Source organism: Panicum virgatum, chromosome 9N (assembly GCF_016808335.1).
Source record: "Panicum virgatum strain AP13 chromosome 9N, P.virgatum_v5, whole genome shotgun sequence".
Taxonomy (NCBI): domain Eukaryota; kingdom Viridiplantae; phylum Streptophyta; class Magnoliopsida; order Poales; family Poaceae; genus Panicum; species Panicum virgatum.
The window spans coordinates 24,803,951-24,828,251 of record NC_053153.1 but is presented as its reverse complement, the minus strand read 5'-3'; the positions used below and the strand labels follow the sequence as shown (position 1 = coordinate 24,828,251).

General features: G+C 46.0%; 1 protein-coding gene across 1 annotated transcript; it reads left to right on the top strand.

The window, feature by feature from the left end:
* The first annotated feature begins 22,009 nt into the window (after positions 1-22,009).
* LOC120692492 (beta-amylase 1, chloroplastic-like) lies at positions 22,010-24,301 on the top strand. The gene is made up of 3 exons (XM_039975804.1): positions 22,010-22,729; positions 22,816-22,926; positions 23,039-24,301. Exons 1-3 carry the CDS (start codon positions 22,010-22,012, stop codon positions 23,822-23,824), a joined length of 1,617 nt encoding a protein of 538 aa, XP_039831738.1. The 3' UTR covers positions 23,825-24,301.

Genomic DNA, 24,301 nt, shown 5'->3' with positions numbered 1-24,301 from the left:
AGTGACGTACGTCAGGTGACTTACCAGTCACTGAATCCTATCCAGCTGCTGCTGAGCCGAGAAGTGAGCCGTCACGCATGGCAGAATCGTGCAGCAATGATCAGGAGCCCCCCCCCCCCCCCCCCCCCCCCCCCTCCCGTCCCACAAAGAGAACTCTGCCATACTCGGCCTCGATTGGGCAGTCGTCCGGTTCCGGGGAACTCGATCACCCATCCTGCTCGGGCAGTCGTGCAGCAAGAGGCTAGTCACGCCTCCGCACCATCCCGTCACGCCAAGATACCGCTGATCTGCATGCTTGCAGCCCTGGACGCCGCGGCCTCGCTCGGCCGGTTCCAATGAAGGCGGCCACCGATCCTACTGGGCTGTGGCCAGTGGCCGGTCACACCGAAAGGTTGCGCAGCGCACAGGACCCTGGGCTTCCAGAACCGTCTGTACTCGCCCGCCCTCTCGCCGGCCGCCACGGCTGACAAGCTTCCAACCTACTCCTAGTACCTGCAGGCCGTAGGGAATCGATTTCATGGCTCCGGTCGTAATCATCCGGCTCGTGCTACTTGTGCTACTTGTGCTGATCGCAATCATCCGGCTCGTCCTATTTTTGGGTCTGTCGCTTTTATTTTCCGGATGGTGAGCTGATCCGAGACGAGATCCGGCCGTCGTCGTCTTCGTCCTCGGAGCTCGTAGTGGTCCTGCCTGCCCAGGCCACTGCTCGGCCGCCTACAGTACGTCATACGTGCATCCTTCCTCCTGTCGGCGTTTATAGTGTTTTTATTTATAGTTCTCGAACCAAGGCGCCACCATGGACACGGCTAGCTCGAGTGTGGCGGGTACCGTTTGCATCCTGGAACTTCCATCACATCATATACATCAATTAGGAGTATATTACATATAGTTAATTACAAAACTAATTGCATGAATTGAGACTAATTCGTGAGATGAATCTATTAAACCTAACTAAATTATAATTTTATAAAAGATACAATAGTAAATATATGCTAATCATAGATTAATTAAACCTAATATTGCACTCAACTCAGCGCGCTCTACTCCCTATCCTTGTCCAAAATATGTATACTTAGTTTTGGAAATTTGTCATTAGGGCACCCAAGAGTGAATTTCTCTCTAAAGTATCATCGCATTCGTTTTTTTTTGGGAGCAAAGGTCCCCTCGCTTTATTTTCTTAGATAAAACATATTTTGATAAACATTACAGTTCAGCGTTATTCTAACACGGTGCGCCTGCCTCAGGGTTTAAAACAGCAACGAGCACACACTGTCAAATCGGATCAGACCGACCTACGCTAGAACTCAATGAAAGACCATAGTAGCAACCTAGCAGCAACACCATTTGCTCCAACTCCACGCGATCTTGTTCCTGGCATAGTATGCATCACATTCAACTTTGACTGAATTCTATGGTCTTATCAAGGGAACACTGTAAGAGGCAAAATATTTCAGTGTTCTATAGCCGATGGAATATACGATGTCATACGAAAATTAACCCACGCCCTTTTAGTGTCATTCAGAACCTTCAGATAAAACTTTTGTTTAACTAAGCACACGAGCACGTTTAGTTCGTTTGCCCAGATTAAACACTCCCATAACGGGACATGGTATATCCTGTCATCCGATAGAACTAGCTAGCTCTAGCGCATCAACCCTTTCTGTTTCTGGCTTTCTCCCTCCCAGCCCTCCCATCCAACGTGGAGATTAGAGAGGAATTGTGTTTGTAGACCATTCAATTAGAATATTACCAACAGGGCAGCCACAACGACATGTCACGGATGTGATGCAGCAGTTCTGCAATTGCATGTAGATGAATCTTAAAAAAAAATCGATGAGGCTCCCCAATCCATCCCCCAAGACCGTGCGGCGGTGGAGGTGGCTCAGATGGGAGCCGGAGAACGTGAGTTCCTCGGTCAATTTACGCCCTTTCTTCTAGGACATACACGCTTTCATCCACTTCATCTTATGGTGCGCCCTTCTTCCGCCCGTCTCCTCACCAAAAGAAACGCTTTCGAGTTCTAATCAAGCCACTCAATAATGGGCAAAAGACAAATGGACACTCAGGAAATTGGCACATTGTGCGCGTGTGTACGCGAGGCCGGACAGACTATTGGTGTGCCGGCCGTAACGTGCGCGTCGGTGCCGGAACGCCGAGAAGATGGCAATTCAACCCATCAACAAATTGACAGGGGGGCGGCTCGGGCCCGGCGGCTACGCACCGTGCGGACGGCACGGCACGCCCTTGCCTTCTCTGAGTCGGGCATCCACTACTACATTACATGTATTTGTTTCAGGTCATTTGTTTCGGCTGCTTTTGGATTCGGGAAAATAGGTGATTTTTGTCCCGGATCCAACGGCTAGCCGGGCCAGCCGAGGACAGAGGCCTTTTGTCCCGGTTGGAGTCACCAACTGGGACTTTTTGTTGTCCCGGTTGGTGTCTCCAACCGGAACAAAACTCCTTGGCCCCCTTATCCTCTTTCCTCTCCTCCCGCCCGAGCCATTCAGCTCACTTGTTCTTGCTGTTTTTGGCTCGGGAGAGGCAGTTCTTGCTCATTTCTTCACCACATTTGTGAAGATCTTTAATTCCCCCGTCCATCCATCGGCGCTAAAGGTTTGAGGCTTGTTTTTCTCTTCTTCCATTACTTGTGTAGCTCATTTCATGCTTTAGGAATAGAAAAAAATGTGTAGCTTATTTCTTGAACATTTAGATTGCATATATATGTAGGTGTGATTTTTTTTAGATTTAGATGAGTATGTGGATAGTAGAAATTTTTAGAATGAGTTTAGACACTTTATGTGATTTACTTGTATATATGCCATATTATGGATAGTTGATTTTTGTATTAATGAATGAATTAATGAAATGAGTATATTAGAATTTTTTTTGTATTATGAATGGATTATTTTGACACTCTAATGATGTATTCGTTCATGCTCACACTAAAACAATCTAGAAGCTTAAAAAATCTTTATTTCGAAACAAGTATACGTCGTTAATGTTGGAAATATGTCCAAGAGGCAATCATATTTCCTTGTATTCATGATTAATAAAGTGTTCCTTGAATATTCATGGATGACAACTTGCATTGATTAATGCTTATGTGACGTATTTGTGAAACTCTTTACTTGTATGAATATTCTAAAATGTTCCTAGTCAGAGTTCATGTGATGACATAAATGAATATTAGACTAGCACATGTATTAGTTGATTGACTACGTTTCACAAGTCATGGACATGGTGATGTCAAACTAATAATGTGGCCAACACGAGATGATGACTTCTCATTACACACTATGTACGCTGTGTCCTAAGACCTGAGATCATTGTATGTACTCAAGATGTGAACCGACTTACTTAGAAGCCATCAAATGCTGCACCGTAACAGGGTAGTCATAAAGGTGGCTTTCGGGTCTGTCAAGAAGCTTGCTATGAGACATAGTCGGTCAAGATGGGATTTGCCCCTCTCTATAAGAGAGATATCTCTGGGCCCCTCGATTGATTTGGATCAAGAAATGCATGGCCATGCTAGGGTTAAGAGTTAACCAAAGATTTCGAATCACAGGATCGAGAAAGAGTGGTCGGCTTTAAGCTAGACCAAATATCGTGAGGCAAAGGGAATAGCATGTATATGATATTGTGGCGGCTCGTCTGATATGATCTTTACGTGCGCATAGGAGTTGACATGTCTTGCTATAGGCCACTGTCTACTATTGGGCTGAGTCAGTGTACTCGGGCCATGTCTATTCGCATGTGAGCCCATAGGGTCACACACTTAAGAGAAAGAAGCCTGATAAAGATGAGATCCGAATTAGACTGGGCTTAGGTGCACTAATGGGCCATTTAGGCCCAAAAGGGGACACCCAAGGTGAGGCCCAAGGTAGCCCACCTAAGGGGCTATATAAACAGAGGAGGGGGCGCCTAAAAACCCTAACCCTACCCTTTTCTCGTGCGTGAACAGTACCCTGCTACAGTGTAAACCTATGCAACATAATCACATCCTCAATTAAATTTCATCAACAAGGCATGGTGTAATTAAATGCAACATGTGTTTCTTGCATAGCGTGGAGCTCATTATTAGGCAGAGGTTCTTTAAGCATAAAATCAACATTCTCAAGAAACTCTAGCCTATCATCATGAAAAGAATAAGGCATAGAATTTAAACTTTCATTCCGACTATCGGTTCGAGCAAGAGATTTTTAAAGATTATCAACAAAACCAATAGAAGCTTGAGAATTCAATGTATACCTTGGCCTCGGAGCTTTTTCATACTCATTGGAGCCGTGGTGCTTTGTGCGAGATGCCATCTTGATGCACTCTTCGTGGTCTGTCGTGGTTTGCTTCTCACGTCTCCATGTGTTGAATGTTGTGCTCTTGTAATCCGTCGTGGTTTGTTTGCAACATCTTCGTTTGTCGAAGGTCGACCGCTTGTGCCTTCATTTGCCAATGTCATTGGGGTTCTTTCTCTGCTCGAAGCCTCTGAATTTTATCATGTACGCTTGATGAAAGCATCGCCCAAGCTCCCCTTCATTGTTGTCATCGTCATCTTCTCTATCTTGTTCTCATCTCGTTGCTCCTGCCTCTTCTTCGTGGAATATCTCCTGTATACTCAACAGAACATATAACAAAATGTAGCTCTATTGAAAATTTTATGAAATCACCTTTCCAACAAGTGGTCATTCGCCTTAAACGGAGTCCAAACGAGAGAGTTATGACCGTTTTACTTTAGCGCTGCGTGCTGTCCAGAAAATTTTAGAGTGCATGACCTTCGATGTTTTGGCCATAACTTCTTGTAGGAAACTTTGATTGACCTCATTCTTGATTTGTTGGAACTGGAACTTCATGGGGCTTTTGAATATCCAGAAATATACTGCAATTTTCTTCTGAGGTCGAGCATAATATTGATGATAACAATGACTTCTTACGAATCGATCCGAAGATGTCGATGATCTTGATCTTGTGGTCTTCGGAGCGTCTTGTTGTGCATCCTTGGCTTCATGGTCATCACCATTGATTCACCAGCGAGTAGCATGGCTCCAATGGTCTGTCTCCATGGTTCTTGCTTTGTCTAAGGTGTCGGGATCGAAGGAGGCTCCCGTGCTTTGTGTTGATGATCCGAACGGTTTCCTTCCTTGATAGCATCGCTCGATTAGAAGTATATCGAGCATCCCACTGGAGAAGATAGGTGGTGTTGTGGTTCTTCTCATCTTGTTGCCTCCAGCTTTGGTCAACTTCAAATCATCATCTTTTGCATACATAGCCTTCCAATCATCCTTTGACATCGTCATCACCTTCTTCGTCGGTTGCTCCTGCCTCTGTCCTCGTTGAATTCCCCTTCATCAAGTGCATAACATGTACCAAACTTCTACTCCATTGCAAGGTGCATCAAATTATCTTTCCAACAAGTGGTCATTCGCCCCAATTGGACTCCGGATAAAGAAGTTATGCTCATTTTATTACGGCGCTGCAATCTATCCAGAGGGATTTCAGAACGCGCAGCGTTGAATGATTTTACCATAACTCTTCACACCGATCTCCAAAGTTGACGGTTCTTAATCTGTTGGAAATAAGACTTGATGGAGCTTTAAAATAATCTATTATTTTCTCATGGTACTTCTCTGATCTTGGATGAAAAACTCATCACAACAGTAACACTTCATAGATGATGATGATCGCACGATTTTCTTTGCGGGCATACTTCATACCTATTGCTTGAACAAACAATTCTTCCCAAAAACATTAGTCTTTAAAATTAATTGACACGGTGACGTACCTTATTTATCATATTTTTCTTTGGAGAGTGGGGACTCGATAGCGGATGCTGGGCCACTAACAAAAGTTAGCACCTACCACTAAAAAGCGAATCTTGATGTTGTTGCCGTCATGTCGATGTGGACGTTGTCGATGTTGAAATTTGTTGAAGTGGATTATGGACTTCTCAAAGTCCAAGTTTGATGTCTAACTTTTTCCACCTGCTTTCAAGGACACAAACAAGAAAACAAGGGTATATGCGATAATAAAAATTAGGGTTAGTCCAAAAAACTAGATAGATCGTCCTAGGGTTCGAGTTGCCGATCCCCGGCAACGGCGCCAGAAAAGCTTGTTGACGTTTCTTAACGCCCCAATTTATATACTGCAAGCGCACGGGATCGTGTAGCTTTTCCCTTAGAGTATTCCCCCAAGGTTTATCAATCTGTGGATCGACAAAGAACTACCCAAGGTTTTCCATCTAATCTAACGGATCTATCCTAACATGAAGCATGAATTGCACATATATAGTAACCTTTAATAGATACGAGTGTTGTGTAAAAGTTGATCTCATCCATGAACATAGGCGTAACCAAAGCAAAACCAAAGACATGACTAGGCTTATTGTCATCTAGTTGTAGTTCAAGCTAACGAGCAAATAAATCATGCATCTCAATCAATGGCATTCGTGAGGTGGTTCACGCAACTGCACTGCCGGCTTCCATCTGCACTACATCGACGCGTTACAGAAGTTCCGCAACCGCGCATCTAGTGGTAATCCTGTGATCTATAACCGCAGTAATCCTGGTTTATGCGGTAGAAAATTTTTGTTTTTGCTACCCCATATTCCTATAGAGGTATCAAGAGACAGTGCTGTCTCGTTATAGATTCGGATATGTGCATATGGAGATATGCGTAGTTTCAGATCTATCATTGACCCAGTTTCGTAAACTAGCTGCGAAGGTTGTGCAACGACATACTCCTACCGGTCGGTTTTCTGCCATCGGAGTTAAGTGATGCACATAAACCCGGTCGCTGCGGTTGGAGATCAATGTGATTGGTCGAATCGAAACTATGAGCATAAGCTAGATGCATGAGATGCATAGGGCAGTAGATTGGATCTACTGCGAATTCCGTTTTGTTACAAAAGCGTGTTTTACAGTAAAACAATCATAACTTTTGCATACGAACTCGGATTTAGGCAAACTTTATATCGATTTGTATCTACAGAAAAAGTTAGACTTGGTTCAAAACACCAGTGTTGCTTTTAAGAAATTTAGATTTGCAAAATTCAGCCCAGAAGATAGAGTTTTCGGCGTTTTAAGTTCGGACGTCGGAATCACATAACTCTGTTTTGCAGGTTTTGTGATCAGTATGGCCTCTATGTGTATGTGATGCATGTGTGTAATTGTTTCATGACCTGCGTGTCGTGATTATGACAATTCGGCCGGAGCCATATGAATTGTTGCATTTGATGTAATGGCCTGCGTGCCAACCTGTGATGATCCAAGTCGTGAATGTAGTTTTATTTACTAGCTATTAGGTGTAATAGCAAGTTCTAGTTTTTGGAGTTTTCATCACATGAAGGATGGTGCACATGTACATGGAGATGGAGATCAACATGGTGAACAAGTTCCATGAAGATGGAGATCTACATGTGAACAAGTTCTATGGAGATGGAGATCACCAGAAGAATAAGGGCCATACTGATTCACAATTATGTGCTTGCCGTTCTTGACGTTTTACTACTACGTGCATCAGAGTAGAAGTAGAACGATCCCTCACAAATTTCGAGCTATCATACCCTACCAACTAAACCTTGCACTGTCACATGTCTTGTACGATTGGTGGTGGGTCTATGAAATTAGGGCGCCACTGGTTTTCCTTGACTAGACAGGCTGTATCGGATACATGCACGCATAAAGGGTTGGTTAGCTTGACAAGGTCATCTTAACGGTTAAGGACCTAGGGGCATAAAGGTTGGGAGCGAGACATGGAGATGTCACCCAACAACAAGAGTCATATGTGATATGATTAGCAAAGAGTTGCTTACCGATCTATCTAGTCTTCTAGCGGTGATGCTAAACCTCACTAGTCGACTTGATAGTTGTGGGTCTTGAATCGCTAAGAATCAATAGAGGGATATTGATTTTAGTGGGAGTAAATTCTGTTAATTGCTTAATATCGTTCACTCCATCATGAATACGTTTGTCTTAGTATTTTGCATTATTATTTTGTTGTAGATCATGGTCCGCAATAACACCCAATCCTTTTCATTGCGTTCTGTCCTTGAGAAGGACAAACTGAATGGGACTAACTATGTGTATTGGATCCGCAACCTGAGAATTGTTCTCAGGGAAGAGAAAAAGGAAGATGTTCTAGATACCCCATTACCAGAAGAGCCTGCTGATGATGCACCTGCTGAAGAAAAGACTGCTTACAGAAAGGCTTGTGACAACAACCTTGAAGTAAGCTGTCTTATGCTCGCTTGCATGGAACCTGACATACAAATGCAGTTCGAGACAAACCATGAGGCACACGATATGATCGTGGCGCTTCAGGACATGTTTCAAACTCAGGCCAGGACTGAAAGGTTCAATGTGTCCAAGGCCTTTGTCGAGAGCAAGCTGGCAGAAGGCGCTGCAGTGGGTCCGCATGTAATCAAGATGGTTGGTCACACATAGAGATTGGAGAAGCTGGGCTTCCCACTTGGCCAAGAGTTGGCCACTGATTTTATTCTCGCCTCTTTACCGCCAAGCTATGGGAACTTCATCTCGAACTACCACATGCACGGGGCTGAGAAGGGCTTGAATGAGCTGTGCGGCATGCTCAAGATGGCAGAGAGTGACATCAAGAAAAGCACAAGTGGTGGCCATGTGATGGCTATCCAGAATAAGCCTACTTCCAAGAAGAAAGGTTTTTCTTGGAAGAAGAAGATGGGCAAGGCTAAGGTTGCGAACCCAAAGCCAAACCCTACACCCAAGGCTAAACCTGGACCAGCTACAGACAAGGAGTGCTTTCATTGTCACCAGCCAGGACACTGGAAGAGGAACTGCAAGCTGTACCTAGCCACACAAAAGAATCGTTCTTCCACCTCGGGTACGCTTGTTGTTCATATTACAGAAATATTTCTCGCTGACTTTTATGTTAATTCTTGGGTATTTGATATCGGATCGGTTGCTCATATATGCAATTCGATGCAGGGAATGACAAAGAGTAGAAGCGTTGAAAGAGGAGAAGTTGACTTCCGCGTCGGCAATAATGCAAGAGTTGCTGCTGTGGCCGTCGGGACGATGCAACTTCACCTACCGTCAGGATTTGTCTTGGAGCTTAGTAATTGTTATTTTGTTCCTAGTTTGAGTCGAAACATTCTGTCTCCTTCATGTTTGATGAAGGATGGTTATTCTTTTGTGAGTGAAAACAATGGTTGTGCTATCTCTAAGAATAATATGTTTGTGGCTTTTGCGTCCATTGTGAATGGGCTATTTGTTTTAAATCTTGATGATTCACCTATCTGTAATATTAATGCTAAAAGGCCTCGGCTTGCTGATTTGAATCCTACCTACATGTGGCATTGTCGTCTTGGTCATATAAGCGAGAAACGCATGAAGAAGCTCCATTCGGATGGACTTCTAACTTCGTTTGATTTTGAGTCATACGAGACATGCAAAGCTTGTTTGCTAGGCAAGATGACCAAGACGCCATTCACAGGTTTTCCAGAAAGAGCATCGGACTGGAACTCATACATACTGATGTATGTGGACCAATGAGCTCGATTGCTAGAGGTAGATTCCAATACTTCATAACTTTCACTGATAACTTGAGTAGATATGGCTATGTCTACTTGATGAAGTATAAGTCTGAAACTTTTGAAAAGTTCAAAGAATTTCAGAGTGAAGTTGAAAATCAGTGTGGCAAGAAAATTAAAACTTTACGATCTGATCGTGGAGGTGAATATCTGAGCCACGAGTTTAGCAATCATCTAAAGAGTTGTGGAATTGTTCCACAACTTACGCCGCCTGGAACACCTCAGAGAAACGGTGTCTCTGAGCGACATAATCGAACTCTATTGGACATGGTTCGATCAATGATGAGCCAATCGGACCTACCGTTATCATTTTAGGGTTACGCTCTAGAAACAGCAGCTTTCACATTAATTAGGGTGCCATCAAAATCCGTAGATAAGACACCATATGAGATATGGACTGGCAAGACTACCAGTTTGTCTTTTCTAAAGATTTGGGGTTGTGAAGCATATGTCAAATGACTCCAATCTGACAAGCTTGCACCCAAATCGGATAAGTGCATATTCGTGGGATACCCAAATGAGACCTTAGGGTATTACTTCTACAATCGATCTGAGGGCAAAGTGTTTGTCACTCGGAACGGATTTTTCCTAGAGAAAGAGATTCTCAAAGGAGAGAAAAGTGGAAGAACGGTGCAACTCGAAGAAGTTCGAGATGAGCCAATAGGACAAGACTCTACAAGTGACGCTAATGTAGTTGAACAAGTTAGATGCCTATGGCAATAGAAGCACCTCCGCAACCACGAAGGTCAGCAAGGCTCCGCGCAGCGCGAGAATTATTATTGATAGACAATGATGAGCCTGCAATATATGCAGAGGTGATGGCAGACCCTGACTCTGAGAAATGGCAAGATGCCATGAAATCCGAAATAGAATCTATGAAGGAAAATCAAGTTTGGAACTTGATAGACCCGCCTGATGGTGTGAGAACCATCGAGTGCAAATGGATCTATAAGAAGAAGAAAGATATAAATGGAAATGTTCACATCTATAAAGCTCAACTTGTCGCAAAAGGTTTTCCACAAGTTCAAGGAGTTGACTACGACGAGACTTTCTCGCCCGTGGTGATGCTTAAATCTGTTTGGATTATTCTAGCTATTGCTACATATTTCGATTATGAAATATGGCAGATGGATGTCAAAATAGCTTTCCTTAATGGAAAGCTGACCGAGGACGTGTATATGATGCAGCCCGAGGGTTTTGTCGATCCGACCAATGCTGGAAAGATATGCAAGCTTCAAAAATCCATTTATGGATTAAAGCAAGCATCTCGGAGTTGGAATATTTGTTTTGATGAAGCAGTCAAAGGGTTTGGCTTCATTAAAAACGAAGAAGAAGCTTGTGTTTATTAGAAGGAAAGTGGGAGATATGTTGCATTTCTAATCTTGTATGTAGATGACATACTGCTGATTGGAAATAATATTCCTATGCTTGAGTCCGTAAAGACTTCATTGAAAAATAGTTTTTCGATGAAGGATTTAGGAGAAGCAGCATACATACTGGGCATCAAGATCTATAGAGATAGATCAAGGAGGCTTATAGGATTAAGCCAGGATACTTATATTGACAAAGTGTTGAAACGGTTCAACATGGAAGAGGCGAAGAAAGGGTTCTTGCCTATGTCACATGGCATACATCTTAGCAAGAGTCAGTGTCCTACAACAACTGATGAGTGGGATCACATGAGCAAAGTTCCATATGCTTCGGCAATTGGATCTATTATGTATGCAATGATAAGTACCCGTCCAGATGTTTCTTATGCTCTAAGTGTTACAAGCAGATACCAGTCTGATCCGGGTGAGAGTCACTGGACAGCTGTGAAGAACATTCTTAAATACTTAAGAAGAACAAAAAATGTGTTTTTGGTCTATGGAGGTGAGGAAGAGCTCGTTGTAATGGGTTACACCGACGCTAGCTTCCAAACTGACAAAGATGATTCAAAGTCCCAATCAGGTTATGTGTTCACAATAAATGGTGGTGCTGTTAGCTGGAAGAGTTCCAAGCAGGAGACGGTGGCCGATTCTACAACAGAAGCCGAGTACATCGCAGCTTCGGAAGCTGTGAAGGAAGGTGTTTGGATAAGGAAGTTCCTTATTGAGCTTGGTGTGTTCCCTAATGCCTGTAGCCCGCTGGATCTCTACTGTGACAACAGCGTAGCCATTGTGCAAGCCAAGGAGCCAAGGAATCACCAGAAGAGTAAACACGTTATGCGGCGATTTCATCTCATTCGAGAGTTCATCGATTGGGGTGAGATCAAGATATGCAAAATACTCACGGACCAGAACATTTCAGATCCGTTGACAAAACCCCTTCCATAGCCCAAGCATGAGAGGCACACAAGAGCAATGGGTATTAGATACATTCTGGATTCACTCTAGTGCAAGTGGGAGACTGTTGGAAATATGCCCTAGAGGCAATCATATATCCTTTTATTCATGATTAAGGAAGTGTTCCTTGAATATTCATGGATGACAACTTGAATTGATTAATGCTTATGTGAAGTATTTGTGCTACTCTTTACTTGTATGAATATTCTAAAGTGTTCCTAGTCGGAGTTCATGTGAGGACACACATTAATATTATACTAGCACATGTATTAGTTGATTGACTATGTTTCACAAGTCATGGACATGGTGATGTCAAACTAATAATGTGGGCTCATGTGAGACATGATATTGAACTGACCCAACACGAGATGATGACTTCTCATTACACAATATATACGCTGTGTCCTATGACCCGAGATCATTGTATGTCCTCAAGATGTGAACCGACTTACTTAGGAGCCATCAAACGCTGCACCGTAACAGGGTAGTCATAAAGGTGGCTTTCGGGTCTGTCAAGAAGCATACTATGAGACACAGTCGGTCAAGTTGGGATTTGCCCCTCTCTATAAGAGAGAGATATCTCTAGGCCCCTTGAGTGATTCGGATCAAGAAATGCATGGCCATGCTAGGGTTAAGAGTTAACCAAAGATTCCGAATCACAGGATCAAGAAAGAGTGGTCGGCTTTAAGCTAGACCAAATATCGTGAGGCAAAGAGAAAAGCATGTATATGATATTGTGGCGGCTCGTCTGATATGATCTTTACGTGCGCATAGGAGTTGACATGTCTTGCTAGAGGCCACTGTCTACTATTGGGTCGAGTAAGAGTACTCGGGCCATGTCTATTCGCATGTGAGCCCATAGGGTCATACACTTAAGGGAAAGAAGTATGATAAGGATGAGATCCGAATTAGACTGGGCTTAGGTGCACTAATGGGCCATTTAGGTCCAAAAGGGGGCACCCAAGGTGGGGCCATATAAATAGAGGAGGGGGCGCCTAAAAACCCTAACCCTAGCCTTTTCTCGTGCGTGAAGCCGTCCCTCCTGTGCGCCAAGCCCTAGGTCGCCCTCGCGGACCTAGCAGTCCGGATCACGACGCTTCTTCTCGTATGTGTGGACTTCGTGTAGGTGCTGCGCTTGCTGCACAAGGACGAACCGTTTGTGAGGTGGTTCACACAACTACACTGCCGGCTTCCATCTGCACTACACCGACACGCTACAGAAGTTCCGCAACCGCGCGTCTAGTGGTAATCCCGTGTTCTATGACTGCAGTAATCCTGTTTATGCAGTAGAAAATTTTTATTTTTGCTACCCCATATTCCTACAGTTAATCTCCATTCAACGGTGATGGCACTAAATTTCGTGGATACACGATGCTTTATAAAGACGTCGCCAATGGGCTGTTCGCAACACCAGCATTTCCGGTTGATGCGAACACAACATTTGGCACAGTCAGCGTGGTCGTTGTTGCACTGAGAGCATATCAACGAGCATGCTGCCTGTGCCAAGTGCTGTGCTCGTATCAACCGTAAATGTTGGTGTTGCGACTGGCCTATTGTTGACGTACTTGTACAGCATCGTGTCCCCCAGAAAGACAGTGTCATCACCGCAGGGTCGAGGTTACCGACATATACATTTTCTGAAATAATTTTTTTTCCTTCTAGAGGGTTTCTTGATATTGAAAAGAGTGTTCTCCTGAAACTGAAGTGTGTCAAAATAATTAGGAGTTATAGAGATTTCTTTCAATTAATAGAGATTTCGTTTTTTATATGTTTTTATTGTTATTTGCAAGAGTAATTAATCTGATCATTGTAATTATAATAGTAAATAATATTTGCATTTTAATTGTAAGAATTTATAATTTTGTGAAAAATAAAAGTGTTTTCCAGAAAAATATGGCTTCAGCAGCTGGAGGGAGTGGCGCCGGCGGGGGTGATCGTTGTCCTTCTGGAGAGAGGGGCACAACTTCAGTAGGTCGTCCGTGCAAGAAATCTAGCACTTTTCATAGGACAGCGCTCCATTATTTGGAAAAAAAATATAGAAAATGTGTGGCAAGGGGCGAGGAACCTCCTTTTAATCTTGAGGATTTGTTGCGGCGTTACGGTTCGTCACCACCAAACTCGGAGGTTTCAGCTCGCCATCTTCTTCTCCGCCAGCAAGAAATCCGTCAGAGCATTCTGCTTTCCCACGCACGGCCGGTTGAAAACCTATGTGTTGTTGTGCGAATTTTTAAGTTGCATGTTGAGTACTCCTTTGTTAAATTCTGTAATGGATTAAGTATTTCTTTTAATTAATCATGATGTATGATGGATATTGCAGATCTTTTAATTATTCATGTTATGTTACATTTAGTTTAATTTAGGTTTGATATATTTTATTTATTCGATACGTGTAAAGAATTCAAACCGATTCCTTTAAAATGCAGATGGACCAGCAATGGATGTACAATGCTGACCGACGTTCGAATGAATTCATTGAAGGTCTGCATTATTTCTTATCTGTGGCTGAGACAAACAAACAGAATGGTTTTATGTGCTGCCCGTGTGTTTATTACAAGAATAACAAGGATTACTCCTCTTCAAGAATCCTACACGGCCACATTTTCGCAAATGGTTTCATGGAGAAGTATGTTTGTTGGACGAAGCACGGAGAACAGGGGGTTACCATGGAAGACAATGAAGAAGAAGATTTTGACGACCACTTTCCCGGGAATGCTGGATTCGGTGCATTCAATGACGATATTCCCATGGAAGAGCCCGAAGTAGATGTAGCAGAAGATGATCCCAGCGACGATCTGGGACAGGCACTGCACAATATGTGGGCAGACTGTGAGAGTGAAACGGAGAGGTTGAAGTTCCAGAAGATATTAGAGGACCACCGTAAGTTGTTGTACTCAGATTGTGAAAATGGATTGAAGAAGTTTGGCACCACCTTGGAGTTGCTGCAATGGAAGGTGACAAATAGTGCATCCGACAAGGGATTTGGTGAATTACTAAAATTTGTTAAAAAAATACTCCCTAAGGACAACGAATTGCCTACCACAATGTATGAAGCCAAACAACTTGTTTGCCCTCTAGGATTGGAAGTGCAAAAGATACATACATGCCCCAATGACTGCATCCTCTACCGAGGCGAGTACGAGAATTTAGATGCATGTCCCGTATGCAGTGCATTGCATTACAAGATCAGAAAAGATGATCCTGGCGATGTCGAGGGGAGCGTCCCCGAAAGAGAGTTCCTACGAAGGTCATGTGGTATTCGCCTATAATACCACATTTGAAGCGTCTGTTTAGAAATAAAGATAATGCTAAGTTGATGTGATGGCACAAAGAGGAACGCAAGCAAGACTCGATGTTGAGACACCCCGTTGATGGGTCGCAGTGGAGAAAAATAGATAAAACGTACCCTGAATTTGAATTGAATGCGAGAAACAAAAAGTTCGGTTTGAGTACGGATGACATGAATTCTTTTGGTGAGATGAGCAGCGGTCATAGCAATTGGCCTGTGACTATTTGTATGTACAATTTTCCACCATGGCTCTGCATGAAATGGAAGTTCATCATGATGCCAGTGTTTATCCCGGGACCAAAGCAGCCAGAAAATGACGTTGATATGTATCTAAGACCATTGGTCGAAGAACTCTTATTGCTCTGGGGCGATGAAGGTGTACGGATGTGGGATGAATACAAATAGAAAAACTTCAACCTACGAGCATTGTTGTTCGTAACCATCAAAGACTGGCCTGTTCTTAGTAACTTCTCAGGACATTCGAACAAGGGATATAAAGCATGCACATACTGTTTAGATGATACCGATAATATATGGTTGACTCACTGTAAGAAGGTTGTATACATGGGTCATCGTCGGTTTCTTCCCATCAGGCATCCGGTACGAAAGAAGGGTAAACATTTCAAAGGCCAAGCGGACCACCAAACAAAACTGATGCACCGAAGTGGTAAAGACGTCTTCGACATGGTAAAAGATCTAGAAGTTATTTTTAGAAAGGGACCTGGTAGCCAACCTGTTCCGAATGAAAACGGAATGGGTCCATGTAGAAGAAGAAATCTATATTTTGGGAGCTACCATATTGGAAAGTCTTAGATGTTCATCATGCAATTGATGTGATGCACCTCACGAAGAATCTTTGCGCCAACCTGATATCATTCTTGGGAGTTTACGGAAAGACAAAAGATACACTAGAAGCACGTCAAAAATTGCAACTTGATAGCAACCTGTTGAATATGATTACTGAAGATGGTGGTGCACAAGGAGATGCCCCTGAACAAACTGATGATGGCAGCAATACCGACATATATTTGAATATATCCGGTGATGGAATTGAGGCACCATCCATTCAGGATGACGCTGCTGATGAACAAAGTGCTAATGTACATATCACAACTATACTTACTTGTATTGAAAATCATATTTTCATCTGAATCTATATGAATACTATATAAATATATGAATGCTTTTTATAGCCGTCTGGATCATCGTCGCAGCAGAAAAAGACGAAACGAGGCCCGACAAAGAAACTGGAAGGGCGGTACATTATAACGGAAGTTGGTCCAGATGGTGAACCGATCGCTCCAGAAGCTGCTGCCAAAAAATTTGTAAGACAATCCGGATGTATTGTCAGGGACCACATCCCGATCAGTTTTAGGCTATGTAAAGCTTCCAATCCAAGCGAGGATTGGAATACGGTACCCGAGAGAGAAAAAGAATGGTGCTGGCGGGAGCTTAAGAAGAACTACATGGTTCCAGCTGAATCAGAAGAGATATGCAAGCGCTAGACCCTGAGCAAGATGGCCGAACAGCTGCAATCATTCAAGAAAATTTTGACGAAGAAATATATCAAGATCGGGACCACACCCGTGTTTACCGGCAAACTCGAAAAGCTCAGGGGTCACTGGGATGCATTTGTACAATACAAGTCTTCAGATTTTGGACTTTAGAAGGTGCAGAAGACCAAAGATAATGCATCGAATAAAGTGTACCATCACACTCTAGGGCAAGGAGGCTACAAGCTTGCAATACCTAAATGGGAGAAGATGGAGCAGGATCTGCTTGACAGAGGCATCCAACCTGCGACCATGAACTATCCTAAAAGGTCAAGGACCTAGTTTTATGGTCACGGGGGAAGCTTGGACCCATTGACGAGGGCCTGCATCTATGGGCCAAAAATCCAGCTAGCAGCCCAGAGACTACAGGAGGCCATACAAGCAGCGGCCGAGGTAACATTCCAGCCGGATAGAGAGAGGGACGAGTTGACTTACGCCCTTGGGAATCCAGAACATCTGGACCGCATAAGAGGCAAAGGCGTGGTTTAGTGGAAGTATGGGTTCAGGGATTACATTGAATCATATAGAAGTCGGCAAAGAAGAAAGAATGATGAGCAAGAGCACTTGCGAAGGCTAGAGGAACGGCTTATGTCACACGATCAAAGACTGGAGGAAGAGGTTCAACGCCAAGTGGCCATAGCAATGAGCCAGCAACAGCAAGCGCAACCGGTGCCTCTAGAGCCTAATGTCGCAGCCGATCATCTGTCTCAGCGGAAAAGCAGCTGCGCTTCCACAGACGTCGCCGTCGAGACAACGGGGATCCAGACCGCAGTTGAAGCGACGGCCCCGTAGCGAATTCCAGTGGATGAGATCACCCAGCGAACACCTTGTGACCTACAGACTGTCATTAAGACCTTAATATTCAATGTTGCGTACGGTACCGCCATGCCAACCCAACCAGGCAACGTGTACCACGGCCAGCAAATTCCGGCAGGATACACAAGAGTTGGCGTGGAGCAGGTGTGCTAGGGTTGGGAGACGCTCGAGCTTGATATTCCTGGAGGCGATGGGGAGAGGACACTAGCAGAAGCCATTCATGGCTACATCCTATGGGATAAGCGCTACATCGTCCTAAAGTCGGATGATCGAACACCAAGACCAGAATCTCAGCATGCCTCTCCAAGGCCGGCATCTCCGCAAAACTCCCCAAGGGCAACACTGTCTCGGCAAGGTTCACCGGCACATTCTCCATCACCATCATCTCATGCGCCGATGAACACTCAAGCGTCACCGTCACCTCCTTGGTCACCCCCTCCGCCGCTGGCAAAGAAACAGAAATAGCCGCCGGCAAAGAAGGTAGCTGCACCGGCTAAGGAGCCTCCTAAGAAGAAGGAACAGAGGAAAAAAACTAAGGCTCCTCCTATTAAACCCTGGGACATGAGCCTTGAAGAATGCGACTGGATAACTCAAGAAAGAGTTAAAGAGCACTTCATGCAGAAGCCGAAGCCGGAGCCCGAGAAAGTGATAAATTCGGGAAATTTGAAATTTTTTAAGGGAATGTGCGAAGCAAATAAGAGAAAATTCATTCCGAGAGATCCCCCTTCTGACTACGACTGCACAATTATCAAAACTACTGAGAAAAAAAAGAGACAATCAAAGTCATCGTCGTCCGACGTTCCACAGCTCGGAGCCCAAAAGAAACAATAAATAGAGCCTCTCGTAGTGGGACCGACGACGCAACAACAAGATTTTGTTACATTTTTAAAAGAAGCAAACTTGACGGCGGCTCAGATTGCAGGGGGAGAAGATATTCCAAAGGCCGAAGTGGTCGTCAAATGGATGTATGAGCTGGGCAAATCTCTTGTACCCTCCGAAGTAATGTCTGTGCTTCCAACACAAATGGATAAACTGCACCAGCACTACATACGTGCGATGGGCGATTGCATCTTCATGCAGGGCGCAAAGATTAAAGATGACGATTTCTTAAGGAGGAGGCCATTATATGGATAAACTGGGAAGAAGTTTACCAACTATTCCATCAGAAGGACCTCGACATCTCTATGATCGGCTTGTGGGTTCTGTAAGTATTTTACTCTCCTTACGTACTATTTTGCATGATCTCAACATACTGATCCCTAGATTTATTCGGTATCATGTAGAATTGAGGTACAAACTTGCAGGAGAAAGGGATACTCTCACCTCGGCTTCATCGACCCAATTACTTGTAATTGGAGGCTTCTACGTGACAATTCCGATAAGATATTCCAAAACTTGTTCAAGTACTTAAGCGTTCATCACAACAAGCAACTGATATTATTTCCTTACAATTTTGCGTGAGTGATTTCTTCCGTCTAACTCTTTCTATTCTGTATCATCGAATTGTTTAAACCTTAACTATTCTGTATAATCTTGCAGTGAACACTGGGTCCTAATGCTCATACTTGTCGATATTAACATGATGATGGTTATGGGACAAGGAATTGAAGATCAAGATAGATTTTGCGGTACGCACTTGGATGATTCGTTGCACGTTTCATTAGTTTTATTATATATTCATGTAAATGCCTGATAATTTCTTCTCTCTTAAAGTGTATGAGGCAGAAACAAGGCACTAATTTATGCGCATACTATGTATGCGAGAACATCCACGGTCTGATAGGTCCTCCAAGAGCCTTAGTAGATTGGGAGGAGGAAGTAAGTACAAAACTTGTTAATGTTTGAACTCGTATTTTAATTAGTCGAAATTAATTATCCCCCTTTTCCATAGGTCGAGGAGATGCGCGATAAACTCATACCGGAGGAAAAAATTATGGCGATTCAAGAACAATTGTCCGGATTTATTGTTGAGCAAGTCCTCGATCCAAAAGACAAATTCTATTATGATGGACAATCTCACATTGACAATCGCAGCAAATATGATAATATACGCGTATATATATAATTAAGAACGAATATACCTATGTAAATATATATGTGTGTATGTATTATATTTCTATTTATGAGTATGTATATATTATATATTTAAGCCCTCCAATAATACATATGTGTATATATATATTTATATATATATATATATATTTATATTTATATATGGAACTATCTAGGACAAATATTATATAAGTAACTATATATATGTATATATTAGTGGAGATCTTACATACTGAATTTCAATACATAAGTTTAATTGAAATGCAAAAGTATAATTAAAATAGAAAAAGAATTGAGAAAAGAGAAACAGGAAAAAAATGGACCTTTTTGTCCCGATTGGTTGGCGCCAGCCACATGGCGCTGGCAGCCCCTTTTGTCCCGGTTGGTGTTGGTGCTTTTTGTCCCGGTTGCCAGACCCGGGATCAAAGGGCGGCCTGGAGGTCCCGATTAGAAAACCGAGACAACACGGTTTCCCAACCGATACAAATAGCGTTTCTGCAGTAGTGATCGCACCCGGGCTAGAGCGAAATTCAGTGACGTAGAGACGTACGTCACTGACTTACCAGTCACTGAATCCTACCCAGCTGCTGCGGAGCCGAGAAGTGAGCCGTCACGCATGGCAGAATCGTGCAGCAATGATGAGGAGCCCCCCACACCCCACGGCTCACAAGCTTCCAACCTACTCCTAGTACCTGCAGGCCGCAGGGAATCGATTTCATGGCTCCGAGGCCAGCAACGTGTAGCTGATCGCAATCATCCGGCTCGTCCTATGTTTGGGTCTGTCGCTTTTATTTTCCGGATGGTGAGCTGATCCGAGACGAGATCCGGCCGTCGTCGTCTTCGTCCTCGGAGCTCGTAGTGGTCCTGCCTGCCCAGGCCACTGCTCGGCCGCCTACAGTACGTCATACGTGCATCCTTCCTCCTGTCGGCGTTTATAGTGTTTTTATTTATAGTTCTCGAACCAAGGCGCCACCATGGACACGGCTAGCTCGAGTGTGGCGGGTACCGTTTGCATCCTGGAACTTCCATCACATCATATACATCAATTAGGAGTATATTACATATAGTTAATTACGAAACTAATTGCATGAATTGAGACTAATTCGTGAGATGAATCCATTAAACCTAACTAAATTATAATTTTATAAAAGATACAATAGTAAATATATGCTAATCATAGATTAATTAAACCTAATATTGCACTCAACTCAGCGCGCTCTACTCCCTATCCTTATCCAAAATATGTATACTTAGTTTTGGAAATTTGTCATTAGGGCACCCAAGAGTGAATTTCTCTCTAAAGTATCATCGCATTCGTTTTTTTTTTGGGAGCAAAGGTCCCTCGCTTTATTTTCTTAGATAAAACATATTTTGATCAACATTACAGTTCAGCGTTATTCTAACACGGTGCGCCTGCCTCAGGGTTTAAAACAGCAACGAGCACACACTGTCAAATCGGATCAGACCGACCTACGCTAGAACTCAATGAAAGCACCACCAGGCGAAGGACTCCAGCTTGTTGTCGTCGGTGAGGTTGAACCTGGGCTCCCCGTCACTTTGGCCTCTAGCAGCAACACCATTTGCTCCAACTCCACGCGATCTTGTTCCTGGCATAGTATGCATCACATTCAACTTTGATTGAATTCTATGGTCTTATCAAGGGAACACTGTAAGAGGCAAAATATTTCAGTGTTCTATATATAGCCGATGGAATATACGATGTCATACGAAAATTAACCCACGCCCTTTTAGTGTCATTCAGAACCTTCAGATAAAACTTTTGTTTAACTAAGCACAGGAGCACGTTTAGTTCGTTTGCCCAGATTAAGCACTCCCATAACGGGGCATGGTATATCCTGTCATCCGATAGAACTGGCTAGCTCTAGCGCATCAACCGTTTCTGTTTCTGGCTTTCTCCCTCCCAGCCCTCCCATCCCGTTCCTCTGAATCCACGTGGCCCGAAGACCCGGGCCCACATGCCACAAGAGTTTAGCACGCGTCCCCGACGATCGCGGCCGTCCGTCCTCTGCCCCCGTCCCGACCACACATCCCCTCTCCACCACCCACGTGTCGCGCGGCCCCCGGCTCACGCGCCGCGCTCGTGACCATCTCCCTCTGCTCCTTCCCCGCCACCACCGCCGGCCGCCGCCTATTTAAACAGCGCCCCCCCGGCGACGCCGCCCTTCATCGACCTCCCCACCCATTGGATTTTAGGAATAAAGATTCCTGTTGCGATATACTCCCCCCAATTCCCCTCCTTCTCGTCCCAACAACAATCTGGTCGATCACTCCCGCCAAAACCGAAACGAAAACCCAGTTCAGTTCCATCCCAATCCGATCCCACAAAAGCAGAGAAAGAACCCAACACCATCCCAGTTCAGCTCGATCGCCGTTGGCCAATCACCCAGACCGGAAGGAAACGATGGCCTTCAGCGTGGCTCAGAGCGCCGCCGCCGCTGCGGCGTCCGTCGCGCCCGGCACGCCTCGACACGCGCCGGCGCCGGCACTGGCGCCCGCGTCGTCCGTCTCCGTGAGGAAAGCCGGCGGCGCGCCGTCGGCCAGCCTCAGGCTGCAGCCGTCGGTGCCGCCGGCGCGTCCGGTGGTGTGCCGGGCGGCGGCGGCCGAGCGCGCCTCGAGGAGGAGTGAGGGGGTGCCGGTGTTCGTCATGATGCCGCTCGACACCGTCAACAAGTGCGGCACCGCGCTGAACCGCCGGAAGGCCGTCCAGGCGAGCCTGGCGGCGCTCAAGAGCGCGGGCGTCGAGGGCGTCATGGTGGACGTGTGGTGGGGCATCGCCGAGAGCGACGGCCCCGGGAGGTACAACTTCGCCGGGTACATGGAGCTCATGGAGATGGCGCGCAAGACGGGGCTCAAGGTCCAGGCCGTCATGTCCTTCCACCAGTGCGGCGGCAACGTCGGCGACTCCGTCACCATCCCGCTGCCGCGCTGGGTCCTGGAGGAGATGGAGGAGGACCGGGACCTCTGCTACACCGACCAGTGGGGCCGCCGCAACTGCGAGTACGTCTCCCTCGGCTGCGACGCCATGCCCGTCCTCAAGGGCCGCACCCCCGTCGAGTGCTACACCGACTTCATGCGCGCCTTCCGCGACCACTTCGCCGACTACCTCGGCAACACCATCGTCGTACGTCGTGCTCTAGCTCTCCGTCGAGCACAAACGATTACTCTGCCCTCGCTCTGCTTACCGGATCTATGTGAAAATATTTGCAGGAAATCCAAGTCGGCATGGGCCCCGCCGGCGAGCTGCGCTACCCGTCCTACCCGGAGAGCAACGGCACCTGGAGGTTCCCCGGCATCGGCGCCTTCCAATGCAACGACAGGGTATGGTTGGAGAGGATTGACGGTTGAGATAAATGACGCATCGGCCATCGTAGAGATTCGGCCAAAAAGAAATGAAGAAATTTCTGACAAGCATGTTTGGGATGATGTGCAGTACATGCTTAGCAGCCTGAAGGAGGCGGCGGTGGCGGCCGGCAAGCCGGAGTGGGGCCACGGCGGGCCGACCGACGCCGGCAGCTACAACAACTGGCCGGAGGACACCATCTTCTTCCGCCGCGAGAACGGCGGGTGGAGCACCGAGTACGGCGACTTCTTCCTGTCGTGGTACTCGCGGATGCTCCTGGAGCACGGCGACCGCGTCCTCACCGGCGCGGCGTCCGTGTTCTCGGCCTCGCCCGTCGCGATCTCCGTGAAGGTGGCCGGCATCCACTGGCACTACGGCACCCGGTCGCACGCGCCGGAGCTCACCGCGGGGTACTACAACACGCGGCACCGCGACGGGTACCTCCCCATCGCGCGGCTGCTGGCGCGCCACGGCGCCGTGCTCAACTTCACCTGCGTGGAGATGCGGGACCACGAGCAGCCGCGGGTGGCGCAGTGCATGCCCGAGGCGCTGGTGCGGCAGGTGGGCGCCGCGGCGCGCGCCGCCGGCGCGGGCCTGGCCGGCGAGAACGCGCTCCCCCGGTACGACGGCGCGGCGCACGACCAGGTGGTGGCCACGGCCGCCGAGCGCGCCGCCGAGGACCGGATGGTGGCCTTCACCTACCTGCGCATGGGCGCCGACCTCTTCCACCCGGACAACTGGCGCCGGTTCGCCGCCTTGGTGCGCCGCATGAGCGGCGACGGGTTGTGCCAGGAGGCCGCGGAGCGGGAGGCGCGCGGCGTGGCGCAGGCCACCGGGTCGCTGGTGCGCGAGGCCGCCGTCGCGCTGCGGAGCTGACCGCGACCGAATCCGATCGCCGCTTTGTCTAGGGGGTTGGGAGGGAGCTCGGGGTTTTTCGTTTTGGCTTTCTTTGGGAGGGAAAACGCGCTCGGATCTCGAGAGCGGGCGATCTCTCGAGCAGGTTACGCGTAGACGAGATTGTGACGAGGCCGGGAGGGGATGACAAAAAAAAAAGATGATTTTTTTTTGTCACGTTACAGGCTCCGACGATCGCCGGAGCTTGTTGGGGGAATACGACCATCGCCTGCAGAAATCCGTAGAAACTGCTGTGTGCTTGCACGAAACTGGCTGATTCGGTGCTGCTTCAAACAGTCTTGTTTCTCCTCTCATCTGCTTCTGCTCTGCTGCGCGCTGTTGCTTGGCCGGACGATAGGCTGCTAGAGGTCGACGGCCTGTGTTTGAGCCGGCCGCAACTTTCTTTTGGATGTCTGTAAATGACTACTTCAATAGAAAGGAAAAGTGCATTCGTTCCAA

Excerpts from the sequence above, each read along its gene's own strand:
- LOC120692492 (XM_039975804.1), top strand. The coding sequence starts at position 22,010 with ATGGCCTTCAGCGTGGCTCAGAGCGCCGCCGCCGCTGCGGCGTCCGTC. Across the intron at positions 22,730-22,815 it reads ACCTCGGCAACACCATCGTC|GAAATCCAAGTCGGCATGGG; the intron begins GTACGTCGTGCT and ends AAATATTTGCAG. Across the intron at positions 22,927-23,038 it reads CCTTCCAATGCAACGACAGG|TACATGCTTAGCAGCCTGAA; the intron begins GTATGGTTGGAG and ends GATGATGTGCAG.